The 19,075-nt window shown below is 34.2% G+C and overlaps 5 protein-coding genes, 1 long non-coding RNA gene and 1 pseudogene across 6 annotated transcripts; 1 reads left to right on the top strand and 6 right to left on the bottom strand.

The window, feature by feature from the left end:
- Positions 1-2,177: 2,177 nt before the first annotated feature.
- Positions 2,178-6,617, bottom strand: ALMT9 (aluminum-activated malate transporter 9). Its single transcript, XM_021436703.2, is given in 7 exon segments — positions 2,178-2,688; positions 2,691-3,329; positions 4,120-4,266; positions 4,358-4,494; positions 4,586-4,855; positions 4,951-5,088; positions 5,993-6,617. Coding segments are annotated over 7 exon segments (1,731 nt in total). The 5' UTR covers positions 6,360-6,617; the 3' UTR covers positions 2,178-2,655.
- Positions 6,618-7,334: 717 nt separating this feature from the next.
- LOC110422754 (Copper transport protein family) lies at positions 7,335-8,529 on the bottom strand. The gene is made up of 3 exons (XM_021436766.1): positions 8,304-8,529; positions 8,110-8,191; positions 7,335-8,013 (listed from the first exon to the last, which is right to left on the bottom strand). The coding sequence occupies exons 1-3, from the start codon at positions 8,313-8,315 to the stop codon at positions 7,775-7,777; spliced, it is 333 nt and encodes a 110-aa protein (XP_021292441.1). The 5' UTR covers positions 8,316-8,529; the 3' UTR covers positions 7,335-7,774.
- Positions 8,530-10,181: 1,652 nt separating this feature from the next.
- LOC149526818 (uncharacterized) lies at positions 10,182-10,976 on the bottom strand. Its single transcript, XR_016351633.1, has 3 exons — positions 10,829-10,976; positions 10,671-10,746; positions 10,182-10,442 (listed from the first exon to the last, which is right to left on the bottom strand). It is a non-coding gene; the product is annotated as an uncharacterized LOC149526818 (long non-coding RNA).
- An 879-nt stretch (positions 10,977-11,855) lies between these two features.
- LOC110422780 (ubiquitin fusion degradation protein 1 C pseudogene) lies at positions 11,856-12,877 on the bottom strand (annotated as a pseudogene).
- A 511-nt stretch (positions 12,878-13,388) lies between these two features.
- Positions 13,389-14,189, top strand: LOC110422840 (Bifunctional inhibitor/lipid-transfer protein/seed storage 2S albumin superfamily protein). The gene is made up of 3 exons (XM_021436847.1): positions 13,389-13,746; positions 13,840-13,902; positions 14,023-14,189. Exons 1-3 carry the CDS (start codon positions 13,389-13,391, stop codon positions 14,187-14,189), a joined length of 588 nt encoding a protein of 195 aa, XP_021292522.1.
- An 838-nt stretch (positions 14,190-15,027) lies between these two features.
- On the bottom strand, positions 15,028-17,398 carry LOC110422694 (AT-rich interactive domain protein). Its single transcript, XM_021436707.2, has 2 exons — positions 16,571-17,398; positions 15,028-15,471 (listed from the first exon to the last, which is right to left on the bottom strand). The coding sequence occupies exons 1-2, from the start codon at positions 17,033-17,035 to the stop codon at positions 15,301-15,303; spliced, it is 636 nt and encodes a 211-aa protein (XP_021292382.1). The 5' UTR covers positions 17,036-17,398; the 3' UTR covers positions 15,028-15,300.
- Positions 17,399-17,529: 131 nt separating this feature from the next.
- Positions 17,530-18,839, bottom strand: LOC110422693 (uncharacterized). The gene has a single exon (XM_021436705.2). The coding sequence runs from the start codon at positions 18,558-18,560 to the stop codon at positions 17,871-17,873; it is 690 nt and encodes a 229-aa protein (XP_021292380.1). The 5' UTR covers positions 18,561-18,839; the 3' UTR covers positions 17,530-17,870.
- Between the last annotated feature and the right edge of the window lie 236 nt (positions 18,840-19,075).

Here is a 19,075-nt window from a genome sequence, read left to right as displayed (position 1 = left end):
AAAATAATTTATTTAATTCTAATGATAATGAATAATTTCTAAATTAAATATTAAAACTTTTTAATTGTATATAATTGAAACATTGATTATCTTTTATATATAATTATTTTTTTATTCTAATTATCATATATTTATAACCAATTAATTTTACACTCTAAAAATATTCACGCGCAATATATCATGATCTTCCATAAGTAAGAGATCTTAAGTGCTTGTTTGATCTGATTTTTTTTTAATTATATATCTTTTAAAAATAAAAAGCAAACCAAACAAAACTTTGAAAAAATTTTTAAAAAAATAAGTAGTTTTTTAAAAAAAAATAAATTTTTTTAAAAAAAAGCTTAAAAAAAACTCCAAGGAGGAGTTTTCTCTTTTTTTTTTTTAAACACACTTTTTTTTAGAAAAATTTTTATTTTTGTTTCAAAAATGTCTTCATCCATTAAAAATAATTCCAACATTATCTGTTTTCATTTTTATATGATTTATTATTAATTATAAATTTTATGTTATATAAAAATACTTTTTATACTTTTTATAAATAAAAAACTAAAATTAACTTTTTTCAATTATAAACAAAAAAATTTGTGATTAATAGAAAATTATTTATTAAATACCTTTTATGGTAATTTTAATCAAAATTAGAACTTATGTAAATTATTTTGTCAAACCACTTATTTATAAAAAAAGAACTTATAAAAGTAAATTTACCAAACAGATTTAGCTTAATTTTTAAAACTATTATTTTTTATAAAAATTTCATAATAACTTTTAAATTAAAATAAAATTAAGTCAAACAAGTATTAAGTATATAAACATGAGCCTTCTATCATCTATTAGATATATTTTTTAGGTTGATAATGCGAGTTTGTCATTTATAAACTTAAATTTTGATATGTGATATTTGGTATCAAAACAAATCTAAATCTTCATTGATGTGAGGTCCTCATAAATGATATAAAAGATCAAAGTTTAAAGTTAAACAAGGTTAGGTTTAAATTTCAACCTATGACATGAGATATTAGAGCAGACTTAGATCTTCATCGATATGAAATCTCTATGAGAGATACAAAAGTCAAGGTAAACCCGTACTAATGTAAAAGTCTCTCATTTCTACGAGTGAAAAAGAGCCAATGCAACAAGGTATTACATAATTAAGTGAGAAAAAATATCATGGATCTCGCATCAATAAGAGTTAGAATAGATATATAAACATAGGCCTTCCACCACTTATTAGACATATCTTTTGAATTAAGAACATAATCCGTAATTTATAAACTTATTTAAACTTTATTTTTAAAATTTAAGACTGCATTAAATTGAGTTTAAGTTCTAACCTATGACACCATGCACCTAATATTACGTATTAATTGTATTTAAGACTAGACTATTATGAACATATATAAATTAAAAAATAAAATAATACAATGGATGAGTTTTTAACATAAAATAATTATATAATTAAACTTATTTTTCTTTTCTTCCCACATAATAATATGAGTTATACAAATTTTACTATTTTAGAATAATAACATTTGTAGTCAATGTAAGCTATATATTTTCCTAAACTCTTGTTTTTAAGAAAAATGTTGTTGATTTTGATATTCCAATTAATAAATGTAGACTATGATATCATGTACTTATGTTTATGTTAAAGGTTAACTATCATGAAATTAATAAATGTAGTACGTTCTCCATCAATCTTACACCAGCCCATCTTTACATATATATGTATGTATGTACACACACACACACATATATATAATGACATGATAAAGCAGACAAGCACCAACCATGCATACATCTATACATATGTGTACATGTGTGTGTGTGTGTGTATAACATGATCTGACATGATCAAGCAGACAAGCACCAGCCAAGCCCAAGCCTGCTATTGCATCTCATTCCTATTGTTGATGCTTCTCCTATCCAGCACACCCCAACAGGAATCCTATTGCTTCAGAACTTTTACAGGGGAGAAGCAAGGACATTTGCATCCATGTTCTTCTCTAGCAGTCATGTTTCCATGTGAGAAGAGACTCATAAAGCAATAAGCATGAGCTGAACATTGGCACATTGATGCATAAGAGAATGTTATTAACTACTACTGCTAATCAACCAAAACCCAACTCTTTTCATGTACCAAAACATATGATAAAACAGATATCAGAGGAATGGGATGAATGACAATGGAAATCAAATCATAATTAAAGCCATGACCTGGAAAGGATGGCAGTTTCATGTTTGAGTTATTCAAATAGTAAAACAAAAACCATCTCCCATGATTTAATAGGGGAATTAAGTTGAGACTAAAGCAGTTAACATATATATATACACTAGAGGTCAAATATTTACCCAACAGCCAAGTATGTTGTTGGTTTGGTTTCAGTTCTGCTATGACAGCAATTTTGCCTTCCCCTTCCGTCAGATCCATTGTCATCGACCTATAAAACATCATCTGAAGGAGACACTTCTTCAGCATGACCTGGTACCAGAAATCATTGTCCACAACTTTCAGAACTTAGACTAATAAAATCCTGAACTGTTGAGGCCCACATGTTAAGTTGTAATCCCTGATTTAGGCACTGAGGAATTCCGAATCTATCTTTTCTAATCTTTAACTAAGGTGTTATATGCCAATTCTAAAACTTCAGACATCTAAACAATCTGGAACAAAGGCCAATGGGCTCTCTTGCAGCTGCTGGTAGCTCATCAGGGTCCTTAAAGTTTGCTTTCTCACTCAACTCTTCAAATGCGTCAACGACATTTTGCAGCCTTGCAACAAATTCAATCAAAAGTGAGGTAAATGTTGCCAATGATAATGCACTTGCATTCTCATATGTTTTTGACTCTTCCAATGGCACTGTATCAGCAATGAATGAAGTGCGTGCAGGCATTGATATCTGTTTCTTAAATAAGTCTTCAGATGATGCACCAGGAGGCACAGTGGGGTTGGCACCCACATGGGTCTTCTGGCCATCCCAACTATTTGGTATAGTGACTGATCTGAGATCAAGTACTGCATCACTGAGGGACTTACAACCCAGGACTTTGTGTTCTTCACTATCCAAGTTCAGTAAATCTTGAGGCTCTGAGGGACTTTGTGGTCGATTTCCAATTTCCCAACTCTCAGCATTGACAAAAAGGTATGATTTTCGGTCAACTTTGTTTTGCAACTCTTCTGCAGCGTCATGTACTTCATATAGTATGTCAATAGGACCTAATTTCTCCATCATTTTAACTTTGTTCCCTAGCTCACGCAACACTCTAGCACCTTCAGCACCTACCCTCCGAAGTTCAAGACGAAAGACTTGTCTCCGTTCAGGTGGAGCCTACAAATACAAATGTTATAATTTAAAATACACGAAGTTTAAGGACAATTGCAAGCCCATCTCTTAAAAAAAAAAAAAGGTGACACACAATGATAAGCACATTTCAATCAGGTAGCATTTGAATGGATAATTATCAATCAGAAAATTCTAATTGCCAATCATGATTCCTAGCAGAACAATTTCAATGTGGCATGTTGTCACTTCCAAGAAGGTTATTTCTACAATTCATTATTTGAATTCACAGAATCCTTTTATCAAAAATATTTTCTAAAAAGTTTGATAAGGGGGTATTTAGGCATGGTTTAAACCAAATCTATGGTACAATTATGAACAGAGCAGAAGCATTTAGCAAAATTGTGCATGATGGCCAAAAAGAGATTTAGATCAGATGAAAGCTACTAATCAAGTTGCATCACAAGCATGCTTTACTAAGGCCACAGAGGAGTATTGTTCTCAGTGTCAAAACAAACAAAAGCACCACAAGAACCCAGTAGAATATTGTTATTGGAAAAATAAACCAGTTGTTCTGCTTTTCAAAAAAAAAAAACCTGTTGTTCCAAAAGAACAGCTAAAAATGAAATTTTGGATGATAATAAATAGTAATTTTTTTCTAGTGCTAAGCACAAATAAAAATTCACAAGGAACCACTGCCAACTGAAGAGGGAAAACCAACAACTTGAGGATCCTAGCATCACACTGCTGTGGAACAAATAAACCCTGAGAATGGAAGGCACTTATAATCATATTGGGCAACCAATTGCATAACTTAGAGATAGGGAAGAATAACTACCTGTATTTCTGAAAGTATACAGCCATGCAATGCCATGACCATGAATGCACAATGCCTCAGTGCTCCACTTACTTTGGCATAATTCTTCCATGGATAACCAAGTGACCTATAACGACCATGAGGTGGCTCCCAGATGGCAAACCCCATCTTGGCATTGCAAAAGAAAAAAGGGAATAAAGATGAGAATAATATCGTTTCAGGTAACAGGTGGAAAAACGTAACATAAGTGCAATAATACCAGAGCTTCCTCCTGACTGGAAGATTCTACAGCTGATCTGTAGCCATTGTAAACGGGGTCATCTGATGCTTGATAAGTTAGAATTTTGGAAGGGACTCTTTCATATTCAACACAGTTAAGGTATCCTCTAACACATCCTGATCAAAAGTGGAAGAAAACAAGCATAAGAAATGAGCCAGTACTTACAAAATTTGATGAGTAATTAGTAAACATTTTGTGCATATTAACCTTCTAAAGAAGTTGCCACACTCATAAAGTTTTTTGCCACCACATTGTGTAGATCCTCACCAGCCCAGATGGGGTAAATGCATATATTAACAACCAAGCAAACACTGGCACCAAGTGCTATTAGCAAAAATCGCGTCACAGCTGTATGCAAGAAATCCCCTGTCCTATACCCAGAAACTGTTATGAAACAATATGTCAACAAGAACACTCGAAATCCATACTCGTAAGGCTTCATGGTTGGGTATAGTTTTGCATAAGTTGCAAAGAATCCTGGCAAGGGACAGCATGTCAGAGAACCCAGGTAACAACTCTTACAATTAATAGCATAAATATATGCAATAACAATGTTGACCTGAAAACCAGACCTATGATAAAGATGCTAATAACTATAACAACTTCTTCCCATTTTCCAGCCAACTCTGACAATTCTGCCATACCCAGAGCGAGCCCTCCTGCCCATAATGTCCCCAGCCCACGGTTAAATCCTTTGCTAAGAGTTGCTCCTGCAGAAATAAGGTGACCACAAAAGTTGTAAAGAAAACAAAACACGTATTCCTTTATGCAAATGAGAGTAAATGTAAACAGGAAAAGAAACAATGAACAAACAAAAAAATTAACTAAAAATCTGCAGGCCAAATCAAATGAAGCTTGACAGCTCAAACAGTATTTCGTGATTACCGGTTTGATAGAATAACACCATCTAATCAGTTCAGGCCTTCAGAAAAAGAAATTATGCTTGAATTTATTAGAACGCAACCAAACAATGAATAGGTTTTATTTACTTAGACACAGTAATTACTACATACATTACAGAACACATATATAAATACACACGTGAACATACAAATGAAGACGAGCTCAGCCAGAAAAGAAAGAACAAAACAAAACCAATACAAGATGAATTCTCACAAGTACCAAATTTCTTCTGAGAGGTACTAACATGTTAATACAATAGTATAACAAAGACTACCTCAAGATAAAATTAAGTCTCTTTTTGTTTGTTGATTCTTTCTTTCGGATGCAAAAGCTCATAGGAGTAATATTTTTGAAGAATTAAAAAAATGTAATTAAAAATTTCTTAGAACAGAATATAAAAAAAATTCATATCAGAATCGATGTTACATATAATTACTACTCTTTGTTTATTATTTATCAATTATGATTGTGTCTCCCTTTTTAAGAAGCAAAAAGAAGTAATAAAAGCAACAATCCGAATCAAAACCTCTAAACAAACCCAAAAACAAAAGAAAATTCTTGAAGAAAAAACTGCAGTCAAACATATTGAACAGAAATTCCATAAATAAATAGTAGGATGACAGGAATTTACAATTATGAGTTATATGATTGATGACCCACATAAGGAAACTACTACTAAAAAAAACCCAAAAATAAAACCAACCAAATTACCTATACTGAATTCAAAGACGACGACAACAGTGAGAATAGCCCAAACAGAGTACTGGCTAAGCTCCTTGAAGGGTTCTTTTAAGAAAATAAGCAACGAAATAAGCATTAAGGCAAGACCCATCTTGGCTGAGAAAATAATCTTTCTGGGGTCCGATTTCCCCATCTGCCATGCCTTGCCTGCAACATCTTGAACATCTTTCCAGAACCCAGTTATTTTGTCGCTTATAAATCGGTAAGAAAAGCATCTCCATCCTTGCCCTTGCTCTTCTTCTCCTTCTTCGTAGGAGAATCCCAACACTGAATACCCCTTTGTTCTCTCCCTTTTCTCTAGCAGAGAGTACCTAAACGAACCCAACTTGGCAGCCATTGACAAGAGAGAACCAGGAATCCGGAGACTTCTAATCCTTTTCCATTTAAAACTGGTGCAGAATGCGTGGAAATCAGGTACGTAAAGAAAGATTAGGTGAGAGATGAATGATGACGATTGAGGATTGAAGTGGCGAAGTACGACGAGGCGCGGTGGCTAGGGACGTACGGTATTAATCACAAAGTACGAAATAGCGGGACCCACAGCAGCGCAGACCGAACCATTCAAACCGTCCAACATGATAGCCAATAAGAGAACTTATGCCTTAGAACATATCGGAACCTGTAACCCACATAAATTTCCATATATAGATATAATCCATTTAAATAAATTTATTAAACCATTACCATTTAATTGATATATATAGTATATAATTGATTAGTCTTGTCTAATTGAACAAGTTTATCATGCCATATATACTTTTGATTATCAATTAATCATGATTAAAGTAACCACTTTATGATATAATTTACATTTCATGTTCTTTTAAGAAAATTATTAGATCATGTTTCTAAATCTTAATTTCCTTTCTGTAAACTAATTTCCAAAATTAAGTTAATCTATTGTATATCTGTGTCTATTTGCAATTAATTACATTTGACGATTGTTATTCATTTTAAAAAGAGTTTAATTATTAGATGTTGTTAATGATTTTATAAAATATTTATAGACTTCGAACAAAATTCTAAGCATTCATTCATCGAATAAGTATGTTGAATTTTCAAAGATTATGACTTTTAAGAATCAAAAATAACTTTAGCTGTTTGATTTTTCTTTTTTTATATCTATTCTTGTTTAGTTTGATTAAACATTCATAATAATCAACTAATTTGTATTTCTCAACAATTAATTGCTCGCTTAATCGACTAACTAATCAACTAATTTACTCTAAGAGACAAAATTCAAATATTTTTGCATTTTCTTTATTCTTTCTCTTCCTTCTTACAAATAATTACACACTTATATAAACTGCTATATAAATATATTGAAAAGTTATTATTATTATTAGAATTATTAATAAAATGTAAATGCTTAATAGAACACTCTCTAAGACTTCCTCGTATGTAAGTGCAGAACAAAATGTCATATTAATCAAGCACATGTATTAACGTATTTGAAGGGTCTTCCTTTCCAATCTAGAAAACCTGAAGAACAATGACAGAGCTGACCTCTCCCGATCAAATTTGGTACTTCTTTTTCCTTCTTAGGCCTTAATCAAGTTGAAATTGATCAGCTCCTTCTTATACCATCAACCCCGCTTTCCCTTTCCCCTTCCCCCACCCAAGAAAAAAAAAAGATGATGATGATAACCAGGTATAGTTACAGCTCTATACAGTTGACAAATAAGGGTTTTACATATATTCACTTGATGCAGCTAGCATATCATCTTAATTTCTATATATATGTGTAGAAATTCATGTACATGTTACACAGGTTGCGACATGGGTTTGGTTGGATTCGAGATTCCAGGAACTGATCAATGCCTTCTCTTCATGACTGATCTGTTCATTGTCGATGTTGAATTCCTGTATTTCCAGTATCTCCACCCTGCGGTTGGTCTTCTTCCTTATTTTGATGGCGATGTCTTGAGGGATAAACCTGCCACAAACGCTTACCCTGCACTGCTTCTTCTCTATCAAATGCGTATCCAACTCTACATTCATCAGAGTTATAGCAGGAATCAAATCAAAAGATAATGGGGGAAAAAAGGGTTTGAAAAGCAAGTCTGATTATGAAGATTTGATCTCACCTTGGATATCAAGAAGGGCTCTTCTTACTTTTCTGTAACACCCGTTGCAGTCAATGTTGATCTTCATTACCATGCAGCAAAACTGCCATGCATGTAAATTTGCAGAGAAATTAATTACAGGTAAAAACAAAAAATGAAACAGCAAAAAAGCTTATCATCAATGAAAGGTGTTATTTGGTGGAAATGGAGCTTGCCCTTTCTGTCATGAAGCCTGCAAGGAATCCAACAATGGGTGTTTGAACAATGCAGAAAAGATGATGTTAAAAGACAAATGATGGGAATTTTTTGAGAATGAAAAGGAATCATGACTGAGCTGGTTTATTGGAATTGTTCTATGTTAATTTTGGAATCTGATTCTGCCATGGGGGGTGGTGTAGGTGTAGCTTGTTGCCCATTATTCTTGACCTCTTGGTGCTGTTTTTATAAGTTTCATGTGTGTTGCGGGGAGAAAAGCATCCATTTCTTCCTTCTATAGGCTTATTCTTTCAAACAGGAAGGCATAACTTTACATGTATGTTCCAAATCCAATTAAAGAAAAAAAAATTTAAGAATAAATCTTTATAAATATCCTTTGTCAACGCGGTATGAGATGCTTATTCTATTTATAATTGTTGTCATTTAACTGCTGCTTTTCATATAAACCACAATAATCAATGTAAGACTTAAATAATAAAAAAATTATTGAATTATGTTTGCTTTTACAGTTGAATTCTTATATTTTTATTATACCTAATTAAGTTTTTTTTATTTGTATCTAATTGAGCTCATGTTATTTTGTTTATCCAATTGAACTCGTATTTCATAACAAAAATGTAACATATGTTATTTTTAATAATAATTGTCATTTTTGTATATGTAGAATTTGACGTAATGTGACATGTCACATCATAAAAATATTTTCATATTATTAACTTTTATCTTACTTAGTTAAATTTCATGTATATAGTAAATGGCAATTATCATGAAAAATAATATCTGATACATTTTCATTATGAGATGAAATACTCAATTGAGAAAAATAAAAAAAAACTTTAGTTTATGTGATAAAAATACAAAAACTTAATTAAAAACCCATTTTTTAAATTATATTAATCTCAATTCAATGAGTTGTAATCCTAAAATTACTACAATAGTTTTAATGAGTCATGAGATGTTAGGGATTTTGCTTACTCACTCTCTCACCAACCTACCTGCCTTTTAATTTCCTTTGCTTTTTTCTTTTTTTGTTCCATCAGGTCAAAGGGCTTATTTTCTCCCCATATTACCATACATTTGACATTTGCAAATGTCATGAACTTTTTCTAGTAAAAATAATTAAATCAAAATAAAAAACTTAAAATAATCATGTGTGAAGAAGAAACTAAAAAACAATTTTTGAAGCTAATAAATTAATAATTAGTAATGAAATAGGGTATTTAAAAATTCTTGTGTATGGTCTTGTTTTCTTAAGGACCCACCTAAAGATTATATGATGAACGATCAATGATTTTCTTTTATGTTAACAGAAAATAACAAATCAAAAATGTGGTTCATTCCATTTGGTTAGCTGCAAATCATATTCTACATTTAATGGCTGACCTTGACGATTTGACATCGACTCTGCCCATGCAATTATATTCCCCTTGTTAATTTTTAATTACTTTTGCTAATCCTGAAGGAATGTTGGTGGCATTTGTAGCTTTAATTTAAAGTATATTTTATTATGACATGTTTCCTACCCTTTCACTTCTATATTGCTTACCATTTTTCTTTTAATAATAATTAGACTTATATCTTTTTTTTTTCACTTAATCAAATAAATTTATTTAATTATATATTGAAAAATTGATACAAATCTAAATCTTTTTTCTACACTAAGCCGATCAAAAGCAATTTTACTCGTATCTCAAGTATATACAAGACTTGTATTGGTCTAGCAATTCCCAAGATGAGGAACTTGAAAATAAATTCGAAATTTAATTTTTTTAATACAAAATATATACATTTAACCTTAAATAAAAGGGTACTCGTAATTTAATTATATTATATATCAAAATTTGGATAGGAATTCTTCTTCTAACAAATTCATCAGTTTTAATCTTATAGACGTTCTGGTCACATATTAATAATATTAATTATAAAAAGAACAATAAGATGTTAGCATAAATGTACATAAGAAAAATGGAAAAAGGGCTGGATTCAATTCCTCCAATTTTGACTTACACGACTAAGAAATTATATGTATAGTTTGGCAGCAATGATCTAAGTTTTTTTTCCAGAAGATCCATGGCGGAAAGGCTGACGTGTGACAGTCACATTTCTCTGCAATACATGCACCACGACGGATTCCACATCTGCATATTAATTATGTAGTATCAAGCAGCATCAAAACATTCAGAGATGATAATAATTAATACATATTGTTCATGTTTTTCGTTTTTGGATTCTTTTTTTTTTTTTTTGAAATTTTTCCATGAACCAAACAGGAGAAAAGGGCTTAAAACCCTTTTTTATTCCATTTTGTTTTGATCACTTCGAATATGCATGTACTCCCAAGAAATTAAGCCTTGAAGAAAGCTTACCATGGATTCTTGAGATTACATCAGCTACTCTTTTCTGGCAGTTGGTACATCCTAAATTTGCAGCCAAAACCACTTCCTGCATGAATATATATAGACAAGAACATACTTTTAGTATCTGTAAAAAAATGTTATAGAGATTGGGAGAGAGAAGCAATTACTAGTGGCTCTGGAGGGCAGCTGAGAGAAGCTGGAGAAGAAAATCGGAGCCTGAACTGGCACTTGGTGAGTTTTTTAGCCCAAGAAGCCATTGCCATTCTTCTTACTTTCTAGTAGTTATTTTGTATTTATAGAACAATTCTATGCAAAGCTGCAGATGCCAGTGTCTGTTGGGTTCATGGCCTATACGAATAGACATGAAGCTGCCCAGCTTTTATGCCAATTGTTGGACCATTTCGATTGAGAAATCCCATCTTTTCGAAAGTTGTGGCTAACAGCAGAATGATGGGAGATGAAGCATGTGACAGCATCATAAATTTGGATAAGAGTTTGTATAGCTAACCTTGACACTGATAGCAAAGCCCTCAATTATCTTCATTAACATTTTTCCAATGAATCTCTCAAAACTTTTTATATATTAATTATGGTGTGGGAATATATTTAGGTATCAGTCATCCTTATTCTGTTAGTTGTGATTAAATTCTATGAATGGTATATCCACCTTTGCATCATTCATATCAGACTTCACTCGTCAGAGATTTCTTGCTTTGGAAGCAATCTCTATTTTTGCCATACATCTTTTACTTCTTATTAAATATGACATCAGTATCTTTGGAATATTTAGTTCAATAATTAATGTATAATTTTTATTTAAAATTAATTTTTTTATCAGATTAACAGGTATTAATTTGTTAAAATATTTTTTATTTAATATATATTACTCACATCAGAATGAAAAAGAGACCATGTAGTAATTTTAAAATTTTATATAAATATCATCTTAATCAGAAGACAAAAATTGACAGCAGTCAAACAATTCCCTGCCCTTTTTTTCTGCTTTTCATTCCCTTTTTGTTCTTTTTTTTTTTTAACTTTTAAAAGTGGGTGACAGGAAAATTCAGTGCCCATCATAAATGTTTGCACATATGAATTGGTCAAAGGTAAAAAAACAAACAAAGCTAGGCTAAAGCTAGAATTGTATCAGAAAAAATAAACTAAAGTAAAGGTTCAAATTCGGAAACTGTTATCCTAAGTCAACATATAACTTCTTCCGGTGAATGGCTGGAACTTTTCCTCTTCTTTCTTCATATTGGTTTCCTCTTGCCTACCCTTTCTCGATGGTTCACCGGTTGAGCCTTCTTGAGATTGAATAACATTGGAACCAAGCACAACTTTCTTTGATCCGCATGGCTTTCTTTCAACATTCACCATCGAATCATCGTCGTCATTATCACCAACTGCAACCTGTTCTGTCACAGATTCTCCATCAAGGCGCCTTGCTATGCCGTTGAACGCTTTGAACTTGACTGTTACTTCCTCCATTGGCTGCTTTTGTTTTTGAAGTTCTTTGGGCTTTTTCTCTTCTTCTTGGGGTGGTTCAGAATCCAATGGGAGAGCAAACTCAACTTCACAATCTGTGTCAATGATATTGACGGCCCAAGAGGGCTTTGCTTCAATAACATCGATTAAAAACTTGATGTTGTTATACATGATCATGATGGTATCTCCGGTAGTCAAGCAACAAAAATCTCTGAAAGCTATTTCCAACACCGCCCTATGGTTAGAGAGTCCCATGAAATTCTTGGTATGTGGTTGAAGCTTCAAGAAGATTCCTTTGTCAAGAGAAGCGCTCGTTAGTGTTACAAGCTCTCCTTCCTCTAGCTCCATGGACTCCATCATCTGCCTCGGTAACAACACGAAACCCTCATAGGAAGTAAACTCAAGAACTCCACAATGAGAAGTTTTGCCTGTTACAGGATTGCACAGCTCGAAAAGCCATGGAGACTCCACACCTCTATCAACAAGAGAGTCGAAAGCAGAAAGCGGCATCAGTATTCTGTTACCAAACTCAACCCTCGATGAAGAACAGCGATAGGTATGTTGGAAAGAATGATCAAGCCTCATGGCTGCTGCAATAGCTTCAAGATCAGACGGCTCCATTGACAGGAGAAACAATGGACGAATAGGAGATCACAAGGAAAAGCTTCCAAATATTAATGTAATATGATCGTCGAGATTATGAAGATCAAAAGTGGGGGAAGCAATGGCAAGAGTGGTATATATAGTTGAAGGGATTGAAGGTGAATGCTTGCTGGATTCAATTTGGGGTTTGGAGTATTCCTTTTCCATGTGTTATTAGGATTAGGCGAGCTGCTCATTGCAGTGTAAAATTCCCAGCTTCTGTGTTAAATAAAATAAAGTCGGTTTATTTTTTCCTTCTAATTACATGTCCTAAATTGATTGAGACTCCAAGTAAAAAATTTTATAGTTTAATTAAAAAAATTATGATGCTTCAGACATGAATTCATCAAAAAGTTTCCAATGGTGCTATTATTTATAGACCAAATATATATATATATATATATAAATTGAATTTCCAAAAAGAAGTGTCATATATTTTGAGCTGGGAAGTACAGTTATGTCCCACAGGGAGAGAACAAAATTTGCATGTTGGAATAAGTAACACACACCATGCATGCAAAAACTCACACTCAATCCATGCATTCCCATCTTAAATGGTTACCTAGTGAACCCCAGTTTCTGCACCAAGAAACTTACACCATGGCAGCTTCGCTCTCTCTTTCTCACATTCCCTTCACATCCATTGTTATGCTCCTGCTCTTCGTTGCCACTCTTCCCACTGCCCTTTCTCAGGACCCCATCACCCAAGGTCCAACCATTGCTGACTGCAGCCCACGCCTGGTGGCACTGATGCCATGTGCACCTTTTGTGCAGGGCACAGCACAGGTGCCGGCGCAGGCGTGCTGTGACAACCTCAATCAGCTCTACACCCTGCAACCAGGCTGTCTTTGCCTCTTGCTCGATAATACCACATTGAGTGATTTTCCTATTAACAGGACACGTGCTTTGCAGTTACCTGTTATTTGCAAGCTCCAAGTTAACGCCTCTACTTGCTCAGGTACCATTCAGATATTCTCAATCAACCACCTTCCATTCATGTTGGTCTTATAAATATTTGATTAATTGATAATATTGCATTCTTTTCTTTAAGGGGTGCCTTCTCCTCCTGGTTCTGAGGTTTCTCTAGGGGCAAAGCACAACTCTTCTGTCGCTGGTAATCAAACAATTTTTCGCATTATCTTATGACCCATTCATGCCTTTTTTTATTATATATGCCCTTTCTTTTGCTACCTCCAAGACCCGAAATTGATTAAATTTGCTCTGTTTTCTCCAGCTTCCCCCATGGCGCACCCAACTGTTCCAGTGGCACCAAGACCAAGCATCATGGGACTAGGGTTCAGCCGGAGCAATGCTGGAAGACTGAAGTCAAAAGGTCTCTCAACAATGGTGACTTTTGCTGCAATTCTGCTTTCAAAACTGGCACTCAGTTTGATTTATTAGGTGCTTATGGGTTTGGTGTTTTGTTTGTTTACGTTATCTGATGATGGAGACCAGTTTGAGACATTTAGGATCAGTAATATTGTTATTTAGATTTACCTATTATTCATTGTGTTTCGATAGTTAATACCTATATATCAATGTAGAATGTATTGGAACAGCAATTTATCTGTTTTGGAATGATATGCAGTAGCTTCTTATATAATAGTTTATGGCTGTTTGATCCAAGTACACCAGAAGCATTGTCAAATTAAGTGGCTTAATCTTAAATACATAAATCATGATCTTCCAAAAATCAATTCATGGCTGCACTCACTGCCATACCCTACTCAGCTTCAACATGGTACTTCATTGGGCAGAAACAAAAATGAAAAGAAAGCAGTATCTGTAATTAAAAGGAGAATGTGCACCCAAAAATCTACACTATCATAATTTTCCAACAGCAAATCCCTCCTTGACTCTTTGTTTTTCTATACCACACTGCAGCAGAATCCTTAATCCGTTTTTTAAAACAGATGTTACCCAGTAAAATTCTTATATAATGAAAATTATAGATGATTCTGAAAATTTTCTACAATAATTAGAAGAGCTATAGGGAGAAGCAGGGGAGAACAGGGGAAGAGACAGGAAGGGGGGGCAGTTGAATGTATGTTATCTCAAAGAAGGGTACTAACCAGCACAATTGGAACATCAAAAACAAATCTATCTTACACAAACAAATATTACTTGTTTTAATTTTTCCCACAAATCCTTAATCTGCTAAACCTTTACTTTGAAATTGATTTGAAACCCTTCATGTTCATAAAAGGGTTTACCATGCCCCCAAGCAAGTGCATTACCCTTAAAAAGAAATGTCACTCCGAAACTGAAATCTTAAGACCTTGCTAAGAAGAACTATTTCAAGTAAAAGACTACAATTGATGGACGTGTCAACTGTGCCTTTAATGTATGCCAACTATCAAATAATTTGTAACATTATCTCAAAATCATTAAGATACAATATTTGCAAAGGTAAATTACATACATTACCATACAAATCAAGGAAAAAGCTTGACTTCAAGTGATTTGTTTATCAATCCAGATATAAAGACCTTTTAGGTTCATTTTACAGCAGCTACTCCAAACTAGGTGCAACTTCAGTAGGGTTCGATTCGAATACATCTGAATTAGAGTCAGGTTCTTCTAAAAGCTCTTGAGATTGGATAGACTCTTTGTATGCAGGAGTCTCCTTAAAATCTGTTGCCCCTTCATTGTAAGTTGCCACAGCAATCCCACATGCAATTAACTGATAAAATAGAATGCAAGTAATCAGATTGAAGAATCATCAAGATAGTGCCTTTTGAAAGCAAATTTGTATAAAAAGCAGAAAACCAGCAAAATATTTCAGATGTACCAACAGGTTAGAATTTTCCAGCATCATTATGAAAAGTAGGATTCTTCACTCTGCCATTCATCAAACAATATGAAGGCTTTTTCAGCAATCACAATCTAACAAGCATGGAAATAGATTTCGTTGGGCTCAATAAATTCTCCCACTAATTTTTCAAAAGGGCTTCTGAAATAGATAACTAGTAAAACTTTAAACAGAAGTTTTCTCCACCTAATTCTCTAGACATTAACGCTTCCATGTTTTTCCAACCATATGAAAGAGACCTTTCTCAACCAATTGTCTTCAAAGAAAAACACATAATTTATTCTGCAACTAGTGATGAGCAAGATACTTAGATCCACCTAACTTCTCAAACCATCCTTCAAGTAATCCAGAAAAGAATCTACACACTGTCTACATTGATCATGAAACAGCGCCTTATCCAATTAGACGTGTTACGACAAAGAGAAAGCTAAAATGTAACGTTACAAAGTTGTCATACAACTTTCAACCTTCAGCAATTTGTGCTCATTAAGACTGCATATTAGATCTCAATTGTATCAAGCACTTAATTTCAGCATGTTTTGTTGGATACAATGACTACAGCATTCCACAGAATGGCATTGTCGCCTTATTCCTCACCAAGAGGAATAGCTATCCCCAACCCCTGCCATGGTAATAGCTACTCCGGATGATTATGAAAAGAAAACACTGTCCACAAGCAGGATTTTTTTTTTTCTTCACCACATCTGTCACCTCATAAACTCTTCAAGAATTGAATTTTGAACCTAAACTCTCCAAACTCAAAGTAAAGTTCTAACCACTTGAGTGTCATTTTTCCATTACCAGTATCATGCCATCTTCATATTGAAGCAAAAATTTCATTACTCTTATTAAAACCAACGAATTCTAACCCTTCATATGCTTATGTGAATTCAAATATCGATCATTTCAGGCATTATCACAACAAAAACAAAAGGCTAAAAAGGCAGTGATAAAGAGCACTGAGAGATACCGCGAAAACAATGCCAACAGCCCACAAATACTGAGCAAGGAAACCAAGAACATCCCACTGAGGACCTTCCCACAAATCAGGCTGAAGACCAGGAAGTTCCGGAAACGGTTTCCCATCAGCCGAAACCTCGGAAGAACTCCCACCAACGTTATCAAACCCAACCCCAACAACAACTTTCTGTTCTTCAATCTCAGCCGTCTTTCGTTGCTGCTCTTGTTCCTCATCTTGTTCTTTCGTCGTGAGAGCGCTTCTCCGGTTCTTGCTGTCGAAGCGTCCGGTTCGGGGGGAGAACTTTTTGGCTGCGAAGGTCGTTAAGTGGAGAATTCTGGGGGAGGTGGGGAAGAGGACGCGTCGTCGAGGAGGGAGGCGAGTGTAGGATTGTTTGGTGGGGTTGTCGCAGATGATTCGGACCCCATTACCGCCACTAGTACCGCTACCATGGCTGATGGTCATGGTTAGCGCCATTTGAGTGGAGGAGAGTAGCGAGCAGGATAAGATTTTATGATTTGTGTTTTATTATTGTTTTTAATATTTTGTACTCTTCAAATTTTAATCCATGGGCTCTTCTCAACCTGGACCGGTCCAATCATTTATTTAATATATTTTTAATATCAATTAATTAATACAAATATATTTTAAATTTAAATTTAAATTGAATAAATGTTTATTATTTTTAATAAAAATTGGATCTGATGAAATTAACATCAATTTAAAAGCTTCATCGACAGGTTATTGCGTTCGTATTTTTATTTTATATTTATTTCAAGGAATCAATCTGATTCAAATTAAAATAAAATCTTCCCGATTTTCTCTAATTAAAAAAAATTGATGATAAAAATTTAAAATTTATCATTAATAAAACTAGATTTAAATAAAATAGAGTAACGGACGATTAATTATATTTATTAATGTTTTACTCTATTTAATTTAATAAATAAAATCTAAACATTATATAATAATTTTAATGATTAATAAAATCAAATCTGTATAACAGGAAGTAATTGATCACAAAATCCAATCCAATCCATTTCATTTTCATTTTAACTTTCTATATATTTAGTACTTAATTTAAACTAATTAAGAATAGGTCAATTAATATATATATATATAAACATAAACAGCTGCTACCTGCCATTCACATTTTCAAATCTAACTATTGTTCTTCTTTCTTTACTTTATCATTTTAATAAATTTACAAGCCTAAATAATTTTTTTTTTAAAACGGATGTGTCCTTGTCAACATTTCGAAACGGCACCAACACTTTTCGATTTGCTTGTGTTCTTTTTTTTATATATATAATTACAATGCGGAAAGCGATTCAGGCCGCCATGTCAGCTCCGAAATATCCGTTGCCGGTTCAAACAAACCGCCTAACGCTACAAAATCAGCGCTGTTACTATAATTATTGTTGTTGGTGTCGGAGTCGCCGCCGATTCCGAACTCGTAAGGTTCGAAACTCGGAATCGGAAACTCGTACCCCATCATCTCCCCAATTCCGACGGCTCCTGAATCTACACCTTCTTCCAAAGCAACGGTGCCAAATTTCTGCTCCTCCTCAACAGACGAAAAACTAGGAGGCAAACCCAGTTCATCATCCGATGCCTCTAAAAGAAACCCTAGCACAGGCCTTGACTCACCGGAATCCGACGTCACCGCCGGTGCCGGTGCCTGAGTCGGAACTAAGATTTCTTCTTCGAAGCTTTTGATGACCGAGTCGAGTCCCTGAATCGCTGGGTCGGGTCCAATGACCGGGTCGGAATCGTCGAGTATGTTCAACAAATCCTCCTGGATACGCTTCACCTCCGGCGACTGAACATTCCCGTCATCCGGGTCGGGTTCCACGATAGTAGACTCGGGCGAGTCGAAGCCCGTGTCTGCCGAGTAGACTCGAGCGAGTTTTAAATTGGAGACGGAGTTAGCCTCCGACTCATTACCCTCAGACTCTTCCCGGGTTCTCTTCTTGTTGGCTTTGTTATCCTCCATTGCCATTGGAAAACGTCTTCAGTCTCGAAAATTACAAAGAAAACAACCTTAAAAGTGTTCAATGCAGTAAGTCGTCGTTAAATAAGTAGAAAACACAAGTGAGGGAAGGGGAGGATTTAATAAGGGGTCAAAAGGGTGTGTGAGAGAATGCGTTTGGCTGGCGAGAAAAAGAATAAGAAAGAGAAAGAAAATGAAGAGAAACTCAAGGCGGGGGCGGGCGTGTTCTAGAGAGAGTGAGAACGCGAGAGTGTAGAGAGAGAAAATGCGGAGCGTTGGGTGAGGGGGAAAGGGAAACGGAATGGGTATATATAATGGTCGCCAACATGGGGCAAATCTTGATTTTACCTTTTTTTATTATTTAATATTTAATTAATTAAATAAAGGATAAAGACAGGCGCGTGTAGAACGGAGGCAAAACAGGTCAGGTTCCCTTTGATGAGTCATTCACGGGACTTCACTGCCTTTTTTTCTCTGTCTCTTCTTCCCAGTATTTGTCCTTTTTTTTTTTGTTTTATTTTTTT

This window comes from Theobroma umbraticum, unplaced genomic scaffold (genome assembly GCF_002168275.2).
Source record: "Theobroma umbraticum cultivar Fairchild unplaced genomic scaffold, ASM216827v3 scaffold_146.0, whole genome shotgun sequence".
Classification (NCBI taxonomy): domain Eukaryota; kingdom Viridiplantae; phylum Streptophyta; class Magnoliopsida; order Malvales; family Malvaceae; genus Theobroma; species Theobroma umbraticum.
The sequence above is the reverse complement of the archived record's forward strand: the minus strand, read 5'-3'. Positions and strand labels throughout refer to the sequence as shown.